General features: G+C 39.4%; 1 protein-coding gene across 4 annotated transcripts in view; it reads right to left on the bottom strand.

The window, feature by feature from the left end:
* Positions 1-20,248, bottom strand: part of LOC113219484 (transmembrane protein 87A) — a 64,553-nt gene that overhangs the window by 25,355 nt on the left and 18,950 nt on the right. For all 4 annotated transcript variants that reach the window (XM_026447920.2, XM_026447922.2, XM_026447921.2 and 1 more), the window contains exons 7-10: positions 9,112-9,229; positions 5,153-5,214; positions 2,633-2,816; positions 1,520-1,619 (exon numbers count right to left, since the gene is read on the bottom strand). In XM_026447920.2, coding sequence (XP_026303705.1) covers positions 1,520-1,619; positions 2,633-2,816; positions 5,153-5,214; positions 9,112-9,229 — 464 coding nt within the window. The remainder of the gene's footprint in view (positions 1-1,519; positions 1,620-2,632; positions 2,817-5,152; positions 5,215-9,111; positions 9,230-20,248) is intronic.

Below are 20,248 nucleotides of genomic sequence, written 5' to 3'. Positions count from 1 at the left end.
CTAGGCTAGAGTGTAGTGGCGTGATCTTGGCTCACTGCAATCTCCACCTCCAGGATTCAAGCGATTCTCTTGCCTCAGCCTCCCAAGTAGCTGGGACTATAGGCGCATGCCACCACACCCAGCTAATTTTTTGTATTTTAGTAGACACAGGGTTTCACTGTGTTGTCCAGGCTGGTCTTGAACTCCTGACCTCAGGCAATCTGCCCGCCTTGGCCTCCCAAAGTGTTAAGATTACAGGCATGAACCACCATGCCTGGCCCTCATGACTTTAAATAACATTTGTATCTTCATGACTCTCAAACTTTTATCTCTGCCCCAACCTCTCCCCTTTGTTTCCCCTACTTAGTTATCTAACTGAACTCCAATCTTGCCCCTGCTCCATACTTATTTCACCTAAGGTCTTCCTGAACTCAGTAAATCTTCAATTCCATCCTGCCATATGATCAGATCAAAACAGTTGGCATCATCCTTAATTCCTATTCTCTTTCACATCACACATCTGATCCATCAGCAAATTCCACTGGTTCCACCTTCAAAATATATATAGAATCTGATCTCAACTCAGCATCTCTTCCCTTGGGTATACATATAGCTTCCTCACCTTCTTGAAGTCTCTGCTTAAATGTCATTAAGTGAAGCCCTCCTTGATCACCCTATATACAACTGCAAGCTCTAGCTCCGGCATTACCTGCTCCACTGCACTTTTCACTGACATATTAAAATATTTTACCCACTTAAATTTTGTCTTTGTCCCCTCCCTCCACAAATGTAAGCTCAAAATCTTCTGTTTACTTGCTATATCCCCAGGGCCTGGAACAATGCCTCGAAGAATACCTAGAGAAGACATTCGATAAAAATAAAATTTTCTGGATAGAAAAATATTTTCAGTTACAGCAAGAATGAGTTTCCCATAAAAAATCTAATTTGCAAAAAATATTTTGGAAGTATAAAGTCACTGTAAGTTTACTATAAAAGTCTGGTGTTTCAATCTTATTTGTTCTAAGCTTTTCTGCAGATGCTCCTCCTAGGAAGTGAAATGAAACACTAACATTTTCCCAATATTTACAAGGCTACAAAATTTCAGATACCTTTCTTGTTTCAGAATTATTATTATTATTATTTTTTGAGACGGAGTCTCGCTGTGTTGCCCAGGCTGGAGTGCAGTGGTAGAATCTTGGCTCACTGCAAGCTCTGCCTTCCAGGTTCACGCCATTCTTCTGCCTCAGCCTCCCGAGTAGATGGGACTACAGACACTTGCCACCACGCCCAGCTAATTTTTTGTATTTTTAGTAGAGACGGGGTTTCACCATGTTAGCCAGGATGGTCTTGATCTCCTGACCTTGTGATCCGCCCACCTCGGTCTCCCAAAGTGCTGGCATTACAGGTGTGAGCCACCACATCCGACCAGAATTATTTCTTTTATCAACTGTTTCAGAACTACTACATCGGGAACATGCAGTACTGTTTTAATTTAATCAGCATTTTAATGTGCTCTTCCATACAGGAAGTTAATACTTACTTGACGATGCCATATCCCAGACTGACTATGATGACCAGGGTTCGAGCCAGTGAGCGTTTCACTGCTGAAAGCAGCTCTGCAAGGATCAAAGCACCCTGGACTATGAAAGAGAAGGGGAGAAATGGCACCATAACCTAAGTTTGACAACAGGCAAGATGCCAATACTAGACTGCTGATTTCTACACTCTTCAAAGTAAGCATTGATATTAGTCCTGCTAAAATAGAATACCTCTTCTGCAGCTTTTACAGTATACAAGCTGATACCACTCACAATCTTACTCATGTGTATGTATGGCAATCTGAGTACGCTCAACTCAGCTCCCTCCCTAACCTGCCCCCAAATTCACTAAAACTTTAACAGAATACCTCACCCTATATAGAGAGTTTGTAGCATCAAGACAACTTCCCCCATTTTTAAAAACTGTGAAATACAGCTACACATAGAAAAGCATAAAACACACTCGTGTACACACTTGTTGGCATGTATAGTTTAACTGATTTTCAGATCCACTATTTTCAAGACCTTTCAAGGACCAGGGGAAATCTTATCAGTTTATCTCACAATAATGATTATGACTAAATTAAATGGTGTGACAAGAAAAAAACCGAAGCAATCACAAAAAACTACAGTATAAAACACCTTGTCATTACCAGTTCACCTTACTAAACCGTAAGCACCCTCCTATTTTCTTGATATGACTATATTTTATCAATTAGATGTACTTTCCCATCACATTTTGAGGTTTTTTAAATCAAGGTGTGTCTTACAATCAATGACATTTTACAATTAAATTGACATGGTTTACCTTCTTAGATGGATAATGGTGCCTTAGAAATCAATGGAAATTGAGATTTGATGATGTTAATAATCATTCCCAAAGTGGCCACTACTGTTGTGACTTTTGTGAGCATATTTCAGTAAAATTACTCTTACATCACTGAACTCATAAGATTAAAAACAGAAGTCAGAATCATAGTGATTCTGCTTAAGTTATTGTAATAATTAAGTAATTGAAAAGTTAAGCCTATTTAGTGACTGCTGACCTTAGGAATATTTTCACACATCTCAGCTTCTAACCACTCAAACCGGCAAAGATTTTTTTGGTTACTTACCAGATTCTCCTTTGTATCGGATATTCTGAAATTCTGCATAGAAGACAGCTTTCTCAAGCATTCCCAGGAATATGACAGCACCAATCCAAAACTGAATTCTCAGGAGATCTCTCCAGTAGCAGGCAGACCATGCCAGCCATAGAACACCAAACAGGACATATACAATACACATCACCATGAAAAACTGTTATCAAATTGGGTAAAAGATAAAAAGGAGAATTAGAACCAAGAGTCAAGTCTGTATATATACTATTTTTTTTTTTTTTTTAAAGAGATGGGGTTTTGCTATGTTGCCCAGGATGGTCTTGAACTTCTGGGCTCAAGCAATCCTCCCATCTCTGCCTCCCAAAGTGTTGGGATTACAGGCATAAGCCACAGTGCCTGTCCTGAATCAATATACAGTCTTAACAAGTTATAAAAATATACATTTTTATATATTAAAATGTATCAAATAGTTAAAAAATAATTCTAGTTAAAAAACAATTATTCCTTTGGAGCTTAACACTAATATGAAAAATTATCTTGTCTTAAGCAGAGAAGACTACATAGGAACTTGTCCTCGAGAGCGAATGCTCTCATATATATGTGTGTGTGTATATATACATATGTATCACATATGCATACCATATAAAACGTGCTCTCTATTACACACACACATACATATATGGTATATATAGAGAGCACTCAGCCTGCTCTCCTATAGTAAAAGAGCTTTTTCTGGTCAGGCGTGGTAATTCACACCTGTAATAGCGCCTTGGGAAGCTGAAGCGGGAGGACTGCTTGAGGTCATGAGTTCAAGGCCAGTCTGGGCAACATAGCAAGACTGTGTCCCTACAAAAAATAAAAATTAGGCCAGGCGTGGTGGCTCACGCCTATAATCCCAGCACTTTGGGAGGCAGAGGCGGGCAGATCACATGAAGTTAGGAGTTCAAGACCAGCCTGGCCAAAACATGGTGAAACCCTGTCTCTACTAAAAATATGAAAATTAGCTGGGCATGGTGGCTCACACCTGTAGTCCCAGCTACTCAGGAGGCTGAGGCAGGAGAAAAGCTTGAACCCGGGAGCTGGAGGTTGCAGTGAGCCGAGATCGTGTCATTCCACTCCAGTCTGGGTAACAGAGTGAGACTACGTTTCAAGATAAAAAATAATAAAATAAAATAAAAATTAGCCAGGCATAGTGGCACAGGCCTGTTGTCCTAGCTGCTCGAGAGGCTAAGGTGGAGGGTAGCTTGAGCCTGGAGTTTAAGGCTGCAGTGAGCCATTATCCATTATCATGCCACTGCACTCCAGCCCAGGAGACAGAGTGAGACTCTTTCTTTTCTTTTTTTTTAAAGAAGGAGCTATTTCAGCTCATGATCTAAATTATGTAGATGAAGACATCACTGAAGAAGAAAAATGGCATGATTAGGATACATCTAGAGGCAAGGAAACACAACAAAATAGGAAAATGATTAAAGGGAAAGGAAGAAGAGAATAACCATGAACAAAGGAAAGCAAAAATATATTAAGGATATTCTGAGACCGGGCGCGGTGGCTCACGCCTATAATCCCAGCACTTTGGGAGCCAATCACGAGGTCAGGGGATCGAGACCATCCTGGCTAACACGGTGAAACCCTGTCTCTGTCAAAAATACAAAAAATTAGCTGGGTGTGGTGGCGGGCGCCTGTAGTCCCAGCTACTCGGAAGGCCGAGGCAGGAGAATGGCGTGAACCCAGGAGGCGGAGGTTGCAGTGAGCCGAGATCGCACCACTGTACTACTCCAGCCTGGGCAACAAAGCGAGACTCCGTTTCAAAAAAAAAAGGATATTCTGAGACACAGACGTATGCACACATACATGTATGTGCACATGTACACACACAAAATGAAGAGAAGGGAGCTTTATCATTTAGGTAATTTTCTGTTGTTGAGACAGTTTCACTCTGTCGCCCAGGCTGGAGTACAGTGGCACGATCTTGGCTCACAGCAGCCTCTGCCTCCTGGGTTCAAGCAATTCTCCTGCTTCAAATTCCCGAGTAGCTGGGACTACAGGCACCTGCCACCACACCCAGCTAATTTTTGTATTTTTAGTATAGACAGGGTTTCACCACGTTGGCCAGGCTGGTCTCGAACTCCTGACCTCAAGTGATCTGCCTGCCTCAGCTTCCCAAAGTGTTGGGATTACAGACATGAGCCAGGGTACCCAGCCTCATTTAGTTAATGTAAGTGGGATCAGAAACGACAGAGTTGTAGTAAAAAGTGCCCCACTATGGATCCTAGAGAGAACGTGAGATGACCTCTGAGGTATTTCCACAGGTCACTCTCTGACCCCTTCATTATATGGATAAGAAAATGAGGCACACAAGGGTATACTGACTCTCTCAAAGTCCCTGTCTAATAAGAAGTAAATCCAGGACTACAAGCAACATTTTCTGAATTGCATAGGAACAATTCATTAAAAAGAATACTGCCACAAAATATGGGACAATCTTTGAACCCGAAACCATTCAATACTGAGGTTAAATAATATAAAGTCACTTACAATCATCAAGGGATAGTCTTCAAGCGTGAGGTATTCATAGGGACCCTTCACTTCAACAGTCACTGCCAAAACACAGTCCTCAGAATTAATTTACAGGACGCAGAAATTAAACAAAAATATTGCCTAATATTTGTTTCATGAAATCAGTAAGACTTTCATTGGGTCATTTACTTTTAGGCACTTCAATCCTGGTCAATATTACATTATATTTGTACAGCACTTGGAAAGTCATTAAGTGTTCTCATAGTTCACGCTGTGTCCTGCACAGGTTTCCATGCCTCCACCATAGTCTGAAGTGGGAAGGCTCTTTTGCTTCCATACTCACATCTTTAAAAAGACTAGACTGAATATTTCCTCCACACAGCCTTCTCTGCTGCCCATCTGGAACAACTCTACACATAAATTCTAAACATATTTCACATATACTTTTCCTTATTACACATCAGTAAAATATGCCTTACAGGACTTCCTTTTTACATACTGCCATCTTCTTTGTTTTCTATCTTTCCTCACCTGTATTTTCCTATTGCTTTACTATTTTTTCATGGACTCCAATTTTATGTGATCTTGTTACATTCATCTATCATTTTCAGAATGAAGGCATTGGAAAAAAACTTAAAAATTTAAATTAACTTACACACAAAAAAATACCATCCTTGATACAGTAAGATTGAAATCTAGCTTCATAATCATGTACCCTAGATTCTCACTCAAAAATAAAACAACTCAAAAGTTCAGATGCTTTGAAGCAAAGCTCCATCCAATAAACATAGAATTGAACTTCCCCAAAACCTGCTAGTTAACATTTTTCAAAGAATTTTTTAATAACAAAGTGTTTAATGAGACAGAAAAAGGAATAGTAGTAACATAAATCTGAAAGATATATTTGCCTTAGTAAAGCAAACTTATTGACTAATTTTAAGATTATCTGTAATTTAAAAAACTATTTCAAGATGGACTATTTTATTACTGTATTGATAAAGTAATTTGGATATATTCTAGGTATAATTAATCAACAAAAATCTGACTTATTTGAGCAGTGATCATCCCTAGAGACAGACTAGTAACTGTTCATTCAACAAAAATTCCCTACTAGCTTCTGATATACCATTATTTAAAGTAAACCACATCCAATACTTACATGAAAAAAAGCATTCCATAAGAGCAATTATAAAAATTTCAGAGCAAAACTGATTATTACATGTATACCTTCCTAATTCAATAAAAGAGTAAACAAAATATTCAGTAAATATTTGCATCATATTCTTTGCTTACTCTATGCCTTGGTCAGCAAAATACAGCACATGGGCCAAATCTGGCCATCAGCTTTTTCTGTTAATAAAGTTTTACTGGAACACAGCCACATCCACTCATTTACATATTGTCTACAGCTGCCTCTGCACCACCATCGCAGAGTTGGGTAGTTATAATAGAGAAAATATTTACTATCTGGCTCTTTAAGAAAAAAATCTGCCAGCCCCTGCTCTATGCTAAAATATACATTTACTAAGCACTTATTATTTCACAGGCCTATGGAAAACATAGCAGATAGAAATATAAGTAAGATGTTTTCTACCATCAAATGGGTAACCACCTCGCAGGGGAGAGGGAGTTGAAAAGTTACATAGAGAACTGTCCCTCTCAGCTAGACCAGAAGGATAAGTATACATTTTCCGGAACAAAGTAAAAAGCCTTCTAGGTAGAGGAAATAACATGAACAAAACAGCTGTGAAAATGTGTGGTATATTTAAAGAACAAATATAGTCTGAGACTGCACATAATACCATATAGTAGTAGTGTTTTGGCATAAGGCAGCAAAAGGTAAACTGGGACAAGTTGTAAAGAGTTTTATAAACCTTGCTGCAAAATGTAGACATTCTATAGGCAATGGGGAGCCACTAAAGGTTTCAATGAAGGCAAGAAAAATGATAAAACTGTATTAGTGATAATGTACCTTCTCCATTCCAAAAAAAGAAGGGTAAGATATTTTCGAAATGAGAAAACAAGGCCAGGTGTGGTGGCTCACGACTGTAATCCCAGCACATTGCGAGGCCAAGGCAGGCAGATCACTCGAAGTCAGGAGTTCAAGACCAGTCTGGCCAACATGGTGAAACTAAAAATACAATTTACTAAATAAAAATTTAGTATATTTAATAATTTAGCAGATAAATAATAATTTAGTAGGTTGTAAAAATACAATCTACTAAAAATAAAAAAATTAGTTAGGTGTGATGGTGCAGGCCTGTAATCCCAGCTACTTGGGAGGCTGAGGCAGCAGAATTGCTTGAACCCAGGAGGCAGAGGTTGCAGTGAAACGAGATCACACCACTGCACTCCAGCCTGGGTGACAGAGTGAGACTCTATCTCAAAAAAAAAAAAAAAAAAAAGAAAAAAGAAAGAAAAAGAAACAAAACAAAAAAGGATATAAGCTCAAAAACAAGACAGACATCTCCAAGAATCAAAACAGAAACTCAGAACAGTGCAGGAGGCTGACTCCATGATCATGTTGGGCTCTTGGACCAAAAGCAGGCTATGGTAGTTGGAAGTGCTGTCCCTATGGGATCTATGGTAGTTGGAAGTTGAGTTCCTATGGGATCACTGAAGCTAGCAGGTTTCAAAGAAAAAGAAGAGGGACCAGAGCCAGGCTGGATGCATGAAGAAGCTGAAGTAGGGTGGAATACAGCTTCTCTTCCAACATTTTCAAACAAAGAAGGTTGAAAATGAACACTGGTAACTGTGCCTTGAGACTATAATCCATTAAAAGTCATAGGCCTAAAGAGACAGGAGGATACACATGTATGAGTGAAGGGGAGAGGGGCAGGGAGAGAGGGAGGGAGGGAGGAAGAGAAGAGAGAGACAGAGAGAATATGTGTGTGCGTGTGTGTGTCAAAACCAAGTAGTGGTATCCCAGAAGTTCAACAATGATTTAATGTTAGAAGATCATTAATTTAATGTATGACATTAACTTATTATATGAGAAAGCCCATACGATCATTTAAATTAGTACAATTAAACTATTTGATAAAGCTAAATATTCATTCTTAACTTTTTTTTAAAAAAGGAAACTAGTCTCATTAAACTAGGAATAGAAAGGAACATCCTTAACCAAATAAAGAATATTTCAAAAGTTCTACAGTGAACATAGTACTTAATGGTGAAATATACCAGTACAGCCAGTAAAGTCAGGAGCGAAGTAATGGTGGCTGCCATCATTGTTTCTATTCCATATTCTGCTTAAGAAAGCAGAGTAGGAAAGGAAATTGCAAAAATACAATGATGAAACAAAGGGGAAACCACAAGAAATAAGACCAGTTAGGAAGTTCTTGCAAATTCCAGGTAGGAGATGATGACTCTATGAACGAGGCAGCAACCTTGGAAAGGAGAACACTTAAATTCTTGAGACACTAAAAATTACCAATGTTAATTTTTTCTTTTTTTTTTTTTTGAGACGGAGTTTCATTCTTGTTGCCCTGGGTGGAGTGCAATGGTGCAATCTCAGCTCCCACAACCTCCATCTCCCGGGTTCAAGCAATTCTCCTGCCTCAGCCTCCTGAGTAGCTGGGATTACAGGCATGTGCCACCACACCCAGCTAATTTTGTATTTTTAGTAGAGGCGGGGTTTCTCCATGTTGGTCAGGCTGGTCTTGAACTCCCGACCTCACGTGATCTGCCTGCCTCGGCCTCCCAAAGTGCTGGGATTACAGGCATGAGCCACCGCACTCGGCCAATGTTAATTTACAATTTCCTGATCTCTGGCTTGGTGACCAAGTTTTGATAATTCTAGTTCAGAATACTGAAAACATGTTACTAACTAAAAATTTTAAAAGCAGGAGTACCAAATGAAGGAAAAAGAAATCTGATATCTGTAATACCTAATAAAAAAGCATATATAAAGTATATGAATGACATAACCAGATAACAACATAACCATTAAAAAAAAAAAAAAACACTGAACTTACTGGTAAAAAGATTACTCAGTGAATTTTCTTTTGATGATTCCTTTGAGGATGAAATGCCAATATGTACAATAAAAATGTATGGTGCATCTTGCCAGGTTTGCAATGGTTCATGCATTGCCTAGAGAGGGAAAAGGGCATCACATCTGTAAATCTTAAGAATTAAGAGCACAAATTAATAATACAATATGCAAATTTTGCTCCAGAATGTGCCCAGAAATATGGTAAAGTCCTTCTCTTTCATTCATTGAAACAATAGGCACAACAAACCAAACAAGCCTAAAGTAGGCTAGATTATGAATACTGCATAAAGTAGGCTAGATTATGAATTACTAAAAGGCAAGATACCACAAGTCTTGTACACAAAAATCACATTTAAGGTATTTTTTTAATGAGGAAAACTCCAACTAAAATCGCTAAATTTAATCTTTGTTTAACTAAGCCATACTAGGATACTAGTTTGTGTTTTATGCAGACATTACAAAGGAATTTAAATAAAGAATTATTTAAATCACCTTAAACAAAAATTAATGATGGTATCAGTAAAAATGAATTCTAATTGCCAATTCCTGAATAATCCCCTTTGTTCAACATGCTTCCCAAGAATATCAGAATTTCTGCTGACATGGTCTCACATTTATACCGAAAATTCAACCTTGGGCTAGTCTATGTGGTAAGCAAGAGTCACTACCCCTCAAAGTCAAAGAAGACAAATTAATATAAGTCTCCAAGTCCTTGACTTTGAGGGGTAGTGACTCTTCCTTTCCACACAGACTAGAGTCTTCACAAACAGAAGACTAACATATAATGATAAAGACGAACACAGAAACTAACTGGTTTCTTCTTCCTTGGAGTTGCAATTTATTATCATCTGGTCTTAAAAGGAGAAACGTTTACCCAGAGATCTCTGGGTAAGCCTCTATGATCTGCGAACCCCTCAAAATGAATAGCTGGTTTTGTACGTTTATGCATTTTCCTTTGGAGCCACAGTTCTCAAATGGTTAAAATACCCTACAACCAAGAAAAGGCTAACATAGTTCAAAAATTATATTCCATGAAAAAAATCCATGTCAAACAAAGAAGACTAAACAATTCTCCAGATTATCTATTTACCAGGTTATCTTAGTAAAACATAAGAACATAAATGCCTTCCTAACCATACATTGATTTATCCCCACCTTATAGTCTCCGATGAGACTCAGGATCAATTTGTGAGAAAACTTTACAGTTTCAAAGTTATGGGTAATACATGTCTGATTAGCCATAATTACAGAACCTTTCCTGAACTTACTTACTCATCAGCCTATATATAAAACGCTGGTGTAATAACCTGCTCTATTAATCATATACGTCTTAAAACCACCTTTTACAAATTCCAAAATAAATTGATCAATTCTCATATTCCAGAATTTGAGAAAGTTTACATTTAACTCTGGAATGCAGAGATTCTGACCCTGTAAAAATAACATTTATATGCCAGATAACTCTGTTAAGCATATGACATTACTTTTTTTTTCTTTTTTTGAGGCAGAGTCTCGCTCCATCGCCCAGGCTGGAGTACAGCAGTGCGATCTTGGCTCACTGTGATCTCCACCTCCCGGGTTCTAGAATTCTCCTGCCTCAGCCTCACAAGTAGCTGGGATTACAGGCGCATGACACTACATCAGGCTAATTTATTTATTTACCGTTTTTGTATTTTTGGTAGAGACGGGGTTTCGCCATGTTGGCCAGCCTGGTCTCGAGCTCCTGACCTCAGGTGATCCACCCACCTCGCCCTCCTTAAGTGCTGGGATTAAGGTGTTAGCCACCATGCCCGGCCCATTTATTACATTTTTAAATCCTCAAAGCAGCCCTATCAGATAGGTATTAACTCCTTTGTAAACTAAATTTTACATAAAATTCACAATTTTAATGTGTATAAATCAATGATATGTGGTACAAGAACAATGATGTGCAAATATCACTTCTATCTAGTTCTAAAACATTTTCATCAACCGAAAAGGAGACCCTGTACTCATTAAGCAGGTAGCTCCCCATTTCTTCCTCCTCTCACTTATTTACCTCCTGTCTCCACGGAGTCATCTATTATGGTCATTTCATATAAATGTGTCCAGCTTCTCTCACTTAACATGTTTTCAGGGTTCATCTATATTGTTGTAAGTATCAGTGCGTCATTCACTTTTTTTTTTTTTTGAGTTGAAGGAATTGGCAAAAGTTTATTTTATTGATCATGGTTGTTTTCTAAGTACTGAGACCCAAGTTGTTGCTATTGTTGTTTTTTATTATAGTTTAAATTCTAGGGTACGTGTGCACAAAGTACAGGTTTGTTACATATGTATACATGTACCATGTTGGTTTGCTGCACCCATTAACTCATCATTTACATTAGTTATTTCTCCTAATGCTATCCCTCCCCCATTCCCCCACCCGACGACAGGCCCCAGTGTGTGATGTTCCCGCCTTGTGTCCAAGTGTTCTCATTGTTCAGTTCCCACCTATGAATGACAACATGCGGTATCTGGTTTTCTGTCCTTGTGATAGTTTGCTCAGAATGATGGGTTCCAGCTTCATCCATGTCCCTACAAAGGACATGAGCTCATCCTTTTTTATAGCTGCATAGTATTCCATGATGTATATGTGCCACATTTTCTTAATCCAGTCTATCATTGATGGACATTTGGGTTGGTTCCTAGTCTTCGCTATTGTGAATAGTGTCGCAATAAACATACGTGTGCATGTGTCTTTATAGCAGCATGATTTATAATTCTTTGGGTATATACCCAGTAATGGGATGGCTGGGTGAAATGGTATTTCTAGTTCTAGATCCTTGAGGAATGGCCACATTGTCTTCCACAATGGTTGTACTAGTTTACACTACCACCAGCAGTGTAAAAGTGTTCCTATTTCTCCACTTCCTCTCTAGCATCTGTTGTTTCCTGACTTTTCAATGATTACCATTCTAACTGGTGTGAGATGGTATCACACTGTGGTTTTGATTTGCATTTCTCTGATGACCAGTGATGATAAGCATTTTTTCATGTGTCTGTTGGCTGCATAAATGTCTTCTTTTGAAAAGTGTCTGTTCATATCCTTTGCCCACTTTTTGATGGGGTTGATTTTTTTGTGTAAATTTGAGTTCTTTATAGATTCTGGATATTAGCCCTCGGTCAGATGGGTAGATTGCAAAAATTTTCTCCTATTCTGCAGGTTGCCTGTTCACTCTGATGGCAGTTTCTTTTGTTGTGCAGAAGCTCATTAGTTTAATTAGATCTGATTTATCTATTTTGGCTTTTGTTGCCATTGCTTTTGGTGTTTTAGTTATGAAGTCCTTGCCCATGCCTCTGTCCTGAATGGCATTGCCTAGGTTTCCTTCTAGGGCTTTTACGGTTTTAGGTCTCACATTTAAGTCTTTAATCCATCTTGAATTAATTTTTGTATAAGGTGTAAGGAAGGGATCCAGTTTCAGCTTTCTACATATGGCTAGCCAGTTTTCCCAGCACCATTTATTATATAGGGAATCCTTTCCCCATTTCTTGTTTTTGTCAGGTTTGTCAAAGATCAGATGGTTGTAGATGTGTAGTGTTATTTCTGAGCCCTCTGTTCTGTTCAATTGGTTTATATGTCTGTACCAGCACCATGCTGTTTTGGTTACTGTAGCCTTGTAGTATAGTTTGAAGTCAGGCAGCATGATGCCTCCAGCTTTGTTCTTTATGTTTAGGATTGTCTTGGCAATGCGGGCTCTTTTTTGGTTCCATGTGAACTTTAAAGTATTTTTCCAATTCTGTGAAGAAAGTCATTGGTAGCTTGATGGGGATGGCATTGAATCTGTAAATTTTTGGGGCAGTATGGCCATTTTCACGATATTGATTCTTCCTATCCATGAGCATGGAATGTCCTTCTATTTGTTTGTGTCCTCTTTTATTTCATTGAGCAGTGGTTTATACTTCTCCTTGAAGAGCTTTTCACATCCCTTGTAAGTTGGATTCCTAGGTATTTCATTCTCTTTGTAGCAATTGTGAATGGGACTTCATTCATGATTTGGCTGTTTGTCTGCTACTGGTGTATAGGAATGCTTATGATTTTTGCACATTGATTTTGTATCCTGAGACTGTGCTGAAGTTGCTTATCAGCTTAAGGAGATTTTGGGCTGAGAATATGGTATTTTCTAAATATACAGTCATGTTATCTGCAAACAGGGACAATTTGATTTCCTCTTTTCCTAACTGAATACCCTTTCTTTCTTTCTCCTGCCGGATTGTCCTGGCTTAGGAGTAGTGAGAGAGGGCATCCCTGTCTTGTGTCAGTTTTCAAAGGGAATGCTTCCAGTTTTTGCCCATTCAGTATGATATTGGCTGTGGGTTTGTCATAAATAGCTGTTATTATTTTGAGATACGTTCCATCAATACTTAGTTTATTGAGAGTTTTTAGCATGAAGGGCTGTTGAATTTTGTCAAAGGCCTTTTCTGCATCTATTGAGATAATCATGTGGTTTTTGTTGTTGGTTCTGTTTATGTGATGACTTATGTTTACTGATTTGCGTATGTTGAACCAGCCTTGCATCCCAGGGATGAAGCTGACTTGATTGTGGTGGATATGCTTTTTGATGTGCTGCTGGATTTGGTTTGCCAGTATTTTATTGAGGATTTTTGCACTGATGTTCATCAGGGATATTGGTCTAAAATTCTCTTTTTTTGTTGTGTTTCTGCCAGGCTTCGGTATCAGGATGACGCTAGCCTCATAAAATGAGTTAGGGAAGATTCCATCTTTTTCTATTGATTGGAATAGTTTCAGAAGGAATGGTACCAGCTCCTTTTTGTACCTCTGGTAGAATTCAGCTGTGAATCCTCTGATCCTGAACTGTTTCTGGTTGGTAGGCTACTAATTATTGCCTCAATTTCAAAGCCTGTTATTGGTCTATTCAGGGATTCAATGTCTTCCTGGTTTAGTCTTTGGAGAGTGTATGTGTCCAGGAATTTATCCATTTCTTCTAGATTTTCTAGTTTATTTGTGTGGAGATGTTTATAGTATTCCCTGATGGTAGTTTATATTTCTGTGGGATTGGTAGTGATATCCCCTTTTGTCATTTTTTATTGCATCTATTTGATTCCTCTCTTTTCTTTATTAATCTTGCTAGAGGTCCATTTGGTTGATCTTTTCAAAAAACAAGCTCCTGGATTCAGAGATTCTTTTGCAGGGTTTTTTTGTGTCTCTATGTCCATCAGTTCTGCTCTGATCTTAGTTATTTCTTGCCTTCTGCTAGCTTTTGAATGTGTTTGCTCTTGCCTCTCTAATTCTTTTAATTGTGATGTTAGGGAGTCAATTTTAGATCATTCCTGCTTTCTCTTGTGGGCATTTAGTGCTATAAATGTCCCACTACACACTGCTTTAACCGTGTCCCAGAGATTCTGGTATGTTGTGTCTTTGTTCTCATTGGTTTCAAAGAACATCTTTATTTCTGCCTTCATTTTGTTATTTACCCAGCAGTCATTCAGAAGCAGGTTGTTCAGTTTCCATATAGTTGTGCAGTTTTGAGTGGGTTTCTTAATCCTGAGTTCTAATTTGATTGCACTGTGGTCTGAGAGACTGTTTGTTGTGACTTCTGTTCTTTTACATTTGTCGATGAGTGCTTTACTTCCAACTCTGTGGTCAGTTTTGGAATAAGTGTGATGTGGTGCTGAGAAGAATGTACATTCTGTTTATTTGGGGTGGAGGGTTCTGTAGATGTCTATTGGGTCTGCTTGGTGCAGAGCTGAGTTCAAGTCCTGGACATCCTTGATAACTTTCTGTCTCGTTGATCTAATATTGACAGTGGGGTGTTAAAGTCTCCCATTATTATTGTGTGGGAGTCTAAGTCTCTTTGTAGGTCTCTAAGGACTTGCTTTATTAATCTGGGTGTTCCTGTATCAGGTACATATATATTTAGGATAGTCAGCTCTTCTTGTTGAATTGACCCCTTTACCATTATGTAGTGGCCTTGTCTTTTTTGATCTTTGTTGGTTTAAAGTCTGTTTTATCAGAGACTAGGATTGCAACCTCTGCTTTTTTTTTTTCTGCTTTCCCTTTGCTTGCTAGATCTTCCTCCATCCCTTTATTTTGAACCTATGTGTGTCTCTGCACGTGAGATGGGTCTCCTGAATACAGCACACTGATGGGTCCTGACTCTTTATCCAATTTGCCAGTCTTGTCTTTTAATTGGGGCATTGAGCCCGTCTACATTTAAGGTTAATATTGTTATGTGTGAATTTGATTCTGTCATTATGATACTAGCTGCTTATTTTGCCCGTTAGTTAATGTAGTTTCTTCCTAATGTAGTCTTTACAATTTGGCATGTTTTTGCAGTGGCTGGTACCGGTTGTTCCTTTCCACGTTTAGGGCTTCCTTCAGGAGCTCTTGTAAGGCAGGCCTGGTGGTGACAAAATCTCTCAGCATTTGCTTGTCTGTAAAGGATTTTATTTCTCCTTTGCTTATGAAGCTTAGTTTGGCTGGATATGAAATTCTGGGTTGAAAATTCTTTAAGAATATTGAATATTGGTCCCTACTCTCTTCTGGATTATAGTTTCCGCCGAGAGATCTGCTGTTAGTCTGATGGCCTTCCCTTTGTGGGCAACCCGACCTTTCTCTCTGGCTGCCCTTAACATTTTTTTCCATTTCAATCTTGGTGAATCTGATAATTTTGTGTCTTTGGGTTACTCTTCTCAAGGAGTATCTTTGTGGCATTCTCTGTATTTCCTGAATTTGAATGTTGGCCTGCCTTGCTAGGTTGGGGAAGTTCTCCTGGATAATATCCTGCAGAGTGTTTTCCAACTTGGTTCCATTCTCCCTGTCACTTTCAGGTACACCAATCAGACGTAGATTTGCTCTTTTTTCACACAGTCCTATACTTCTTGGAGGCTTTGTTCATTTCTTTTTACTCTTTTCTCTCTAAAGTTCTCTTCTCGCTTCATTTCATTCATTTGATTTTCAATCACTGATACCCTTTCTTCCAGTTGATCGAATTGGCCACTGAAGCTTGTGCATGCGTCACGTAGTTCTTGTGCCATATTTTCAGCTCCATCAGGTCATTTAAGGTCTTCTCTACACTGTTTATTCTAGTCAGCCAACTGTCTAATCTTTTTTCAAGGTTTTTAGCTTCCTTGCGATGGGACTGAACATCCTCCTTTAGCTTGGAGAGGTTTGTTATCACCGACCTTCTGAAGCCTACTTCTGTCAACTCGTCAAATTCATTCTTTGTCCAGCTTTGTTCCGTTGCTGGCGAGGAGCTGCGAGCCTTTGGAGAAGAGGTGCTCTGGTTTTGAGAATTTTCAGCTTTTCTGCTCTGGTTTATCCCCATCTTTGTGGTTGTATCTACCTTTGATCTTTGACGTTGGTGACCTACAGATGGGGTTTTGGTGTGGATGTCCTTTTTGTTGATGTTGATACTATTCCTTTTTGTTTGTTAGTTTTCCTTCTAAGAGTCAGGTCCCTCAGCTGCAGGTCTGTTGGAGTTTGCTGGAGGTCCACTCCACACCCGGTTTGCCTGGTTATCACCAGCAGAGGCTGCAGGACAGTAAATGTTGTTGCCTGATCCTTCCCCTGGAAGCTTCGTCTCAGAGGAGCACCTGGCTGTATGAAGCGTCAGCTGGCCCCTGTTGGGATGTGTCTCCCAGTTAGGCAACACAGGGGTCAGGGACCCACTTCAGGAGGCAGTCTGTCCATTCTCAGAGGTCAAACACTGTGCTGGGAGAACCACTGCTCTCTTCAGAGCTGTCAGACAGGGATGTTTAAGTCTTCAGAAGTTTCTGCTGCCTTTTGTTCAGCTATGCCCTGCCCCCAGAGCTGGAGTCTACAGAGGCAGGCAGGCCTCGCTGAGCTGTAGTGGGCTCCACCCAATGTGAACTTCCTGGCTGCTTTACCTACTCAAGCCTCAGCAACGGTGACGCCCCTTCCCCAGCCGGGCTGCCACCTCACAGTTCTATTTGGGACTGCTGTGCTAGCAGTGAGCAAGGCTCCGTGGGTGTGGGACCTGCTGAGCCAGGTGCGGTATATAATCTCCTGGTGTGCCCTTTGCTAAGACCATTGGAAAAGTGCAGTATTAAGGCGGGAGTGTCCCGATTTTCCTGCTATAGTCTATCACGGCTTCCCTTGGCTAGGAAAGGGATATCCCTGACCCCTTAAACTTCCCGGGTGAGGCAATGCCCCGCCCTGCTTTGGCTTGCCCTCCGTGGGCTGCACCCACTATCCAACCAGTCCCAGTGAGATGAACCGGTACCTCAGTTGGAAATGCAGAAATCACCCGTCTTCTGTGTCAATCACGCTGGGAGCTGGAGACAGAGCTGTTCCTATTCGGCCATCTTGGAATCCAGCTCTCATTCATTTTTATAGATGAATGATATTCCATTTTATGGGCATACATTTTACTTTTTCATTCCTGGTTGTAGTTTGAGATTTGTGAGCTTCTCAATCTTTCTGAAATTCATACTTTCATCAAATTTAGGAAGCTGCTGGGCATTATTCCTTCAAATATTCTTTCCATACCTTTCTCTCTCTCTTCTCCCTCTGATGAATTCCTACTATGTGGATGTTGATACACTTAAGGGTGTCCCATAGGTCTCTCAGGCTTGTCTTTATTCTTTTTATCATTTTTATCTCTATGTTCTCCTGGTTTCCTTTAGGTTCTTCGTCTATGGTTTTTTTTTTATTTTTAGCTCTTTGAGATATTTAAGACAGTTCATTTAAAATCCTTGGTCTGGTGAGTCTAATGCTGAGGGTTCCTCTTCGAAGTATGTATACTTTTTTAACCCTGTAAATATGCTATACTTTGTTTGGCATATATGGATGCCTCGTAATTTTCCATTGAAAACTGAATGTTTTAAAGTGACAACTCTGGAAACCACAATCTGCCCCCTCCTTGGGGTTTGTTAGCTGGTAATAACATGGGTTGTCTCTTTTACTTAGTAACTTTTCTAAATCATTTTTGTAAAGTCTGCATTGTTAGACCTGTGTGGCTACTGGAATCTATATTCCTTTAGCTTAGTGGTCAGCTAGTGTTTTGACAAAGATTTCTTAAACACCAGGAGCCAAAGACAAAAAAGAACAGAATATTCTCCCAGTCTTTGCACCCTGGGGCAATCCTTCAATGCTTAGCTGGGCCAATTAAAGCTGTTCCTTAATCTTCACTTTTTGCTTGTACAGAGCCTAAAGGTTAGCCAGAATGAAAGCTTAGGGTCATCTAAGGTCTTTTCTGATCATATGTCCAGTCGTGAGAATATACATGCCTTTCTTCATATCTCAATATACACAGAAGCTTTAAAAAGCCTTGTTCTTCCACAAATCTCCTTTCTGGACCCTTTCCTTCTCATGCTTGACAGTCTCTCTATTGCTTATCCCCACTGTTATCCCCTTCCCTATGTACACAATACTTCTGCCTTCAAATGCTTTTGGCAAACACAACCCAGGAAGCCACTCCAGCCCTGGGAACACTCTAAATTGGGGAAAACAGAGGCAAGTCCTTGCATGGGTCCTTCAGGGAGCCTCCAGACAGGTGAAAACACACAATGGCAAGTCTTTAAGAAAAAGGTCTGTATTAGTTCCCCTGGCACTAGCGACCTGCACCATGACTGTGGGTTGCCATCTTCCTGCCTCTGAACTGGGAAGGAGGGTATGGTAAACAAATTACAATATCACAGCACTTTCTTAATGTAATGTAGCAGCTTCTTTCTTTGTTGAACTTTTTCCTTATTAAGTTTTGGCTCGATTTCAAAGTTCTGTGAAAGTTGCATGTGACAGTTTTCATCAGCTTACTAGTTGCTTTTGTGGAAGCATGGAGACCTGGACTTCACTACTTGACAATTCTTGGTAATATCATTCCTATTAGCTCCATTTTATTATGTAAGAAACTGAAGCACAATAACATTTCTAAGGGAAATATTAAGTTATGAAGTTGGGATTTCAAAATCTAGGACACCTGACCCCAGAGCCTGGGCTCTCAACTACCATCTCAACTATTAATTATTTTGTTCTCCGTAACAGAACTATTTTTTTCTTTTTTCCCTTTTTCACAGTCTACCGCTAGCTTATGAACAGAATTATTTTTAAAGTGCTGTCTTCATGGTATGATCTCAAAATTGTAAGTGCCCTTCAACAGAACTTTTTAACCCCATGAGTAAGGTAATTAAAGCTACAAGTGACAATCCAGTTATTGATGCTGTCAGACAGACAGACTACAAGAGTAGTTTTGTTCCCAGAACATGCTATTTTTGATTAAGCACTGCGTTGTCAAAATTGCAATGGTTACAAAACTAAACATACTCCTACCATACAATCCAGCAATCATACTCCTTGATAGTTACCCAAATGAGTTGAAAACTTATATCCACATAAAACCCTGGACACAAATGTTTACAACAGCTTTATCTATAATTGTTATAATTTGAAAGCAATCAAGATGTCCTTCAATAGATGAATGGATAAACTGTGATATATCCAAACAATGGAATATGATTCAGCACTAAAAAGAAATGAACTATCAAGCCACCAGAAGACATGGAGGAACCTTAAACGCATACTACTAAGTGAAAGAAGCCAATCTAAAAAGGTCACATATTTGTACAACTCAAACTAGATGACATTCTGGAAAAGGCAAAACTATGAAGACATTAAAAAGATCAGTGATTGCCAGGAGTTCAAGGCGAAAGGAGAGACGAACAGGCAGAGCACAGAGGATGTTTAGGCACTGAAACTATTCTGTATGATACTACAAAAGTGAAGATGTCTTTACACGTTTATCAAAATTCATACCATGTACAATGCAGAGTGAACCTTAATTTAAACTACAGACTTTGGTTGATAATGACATGTCAACATGGTTCATCAATTATAACTGTGTGCCACTGTGGCGCAGTATGTTGATGATGGGGGAGGCTAAGTGTACAGGTATAGACAAGGCATGGGGGACCTCTCTTTTTTTGTTTTTGAGACAGAGTGTTGCTTTATTGCTTAGACTGGAGTACAGTGACATGATCATGGCTCACTGCAGCCTTGAACTCCTGGGCTCAAGTGATCCTCCCACTTCAGCCTCCCTTGTAGCTGTGACTATAGGCATGCACAACCACGGTGGGTAATCTGGGTTTTGTTTGTTTGTTTTTAAGACGGAGTTTTGCTC

The sequence above is a fragment of the Piliocolobus tephrosceles genome, unplaced genomic scaffold, assembly GCF_002776525.5.
Source record: "Piliocolobus tephrosceles isolate RC106 unplaced genomic scaffold, ASM277652v3 unscaffolded_110, whole genome shotgun sequence".
Lineage (NCBI taxonomy): Eukaryota > Metazoa > Chordata > Mammalia > Primates > Cercopithecidae > Piliocolobus > Piliocolobus tephrosceles.
The sequence above is the reverse complement of the archived record's forward strand: the minus strand, read 5'-3'. Positions and strand labels throughout refer to the sequence as shown.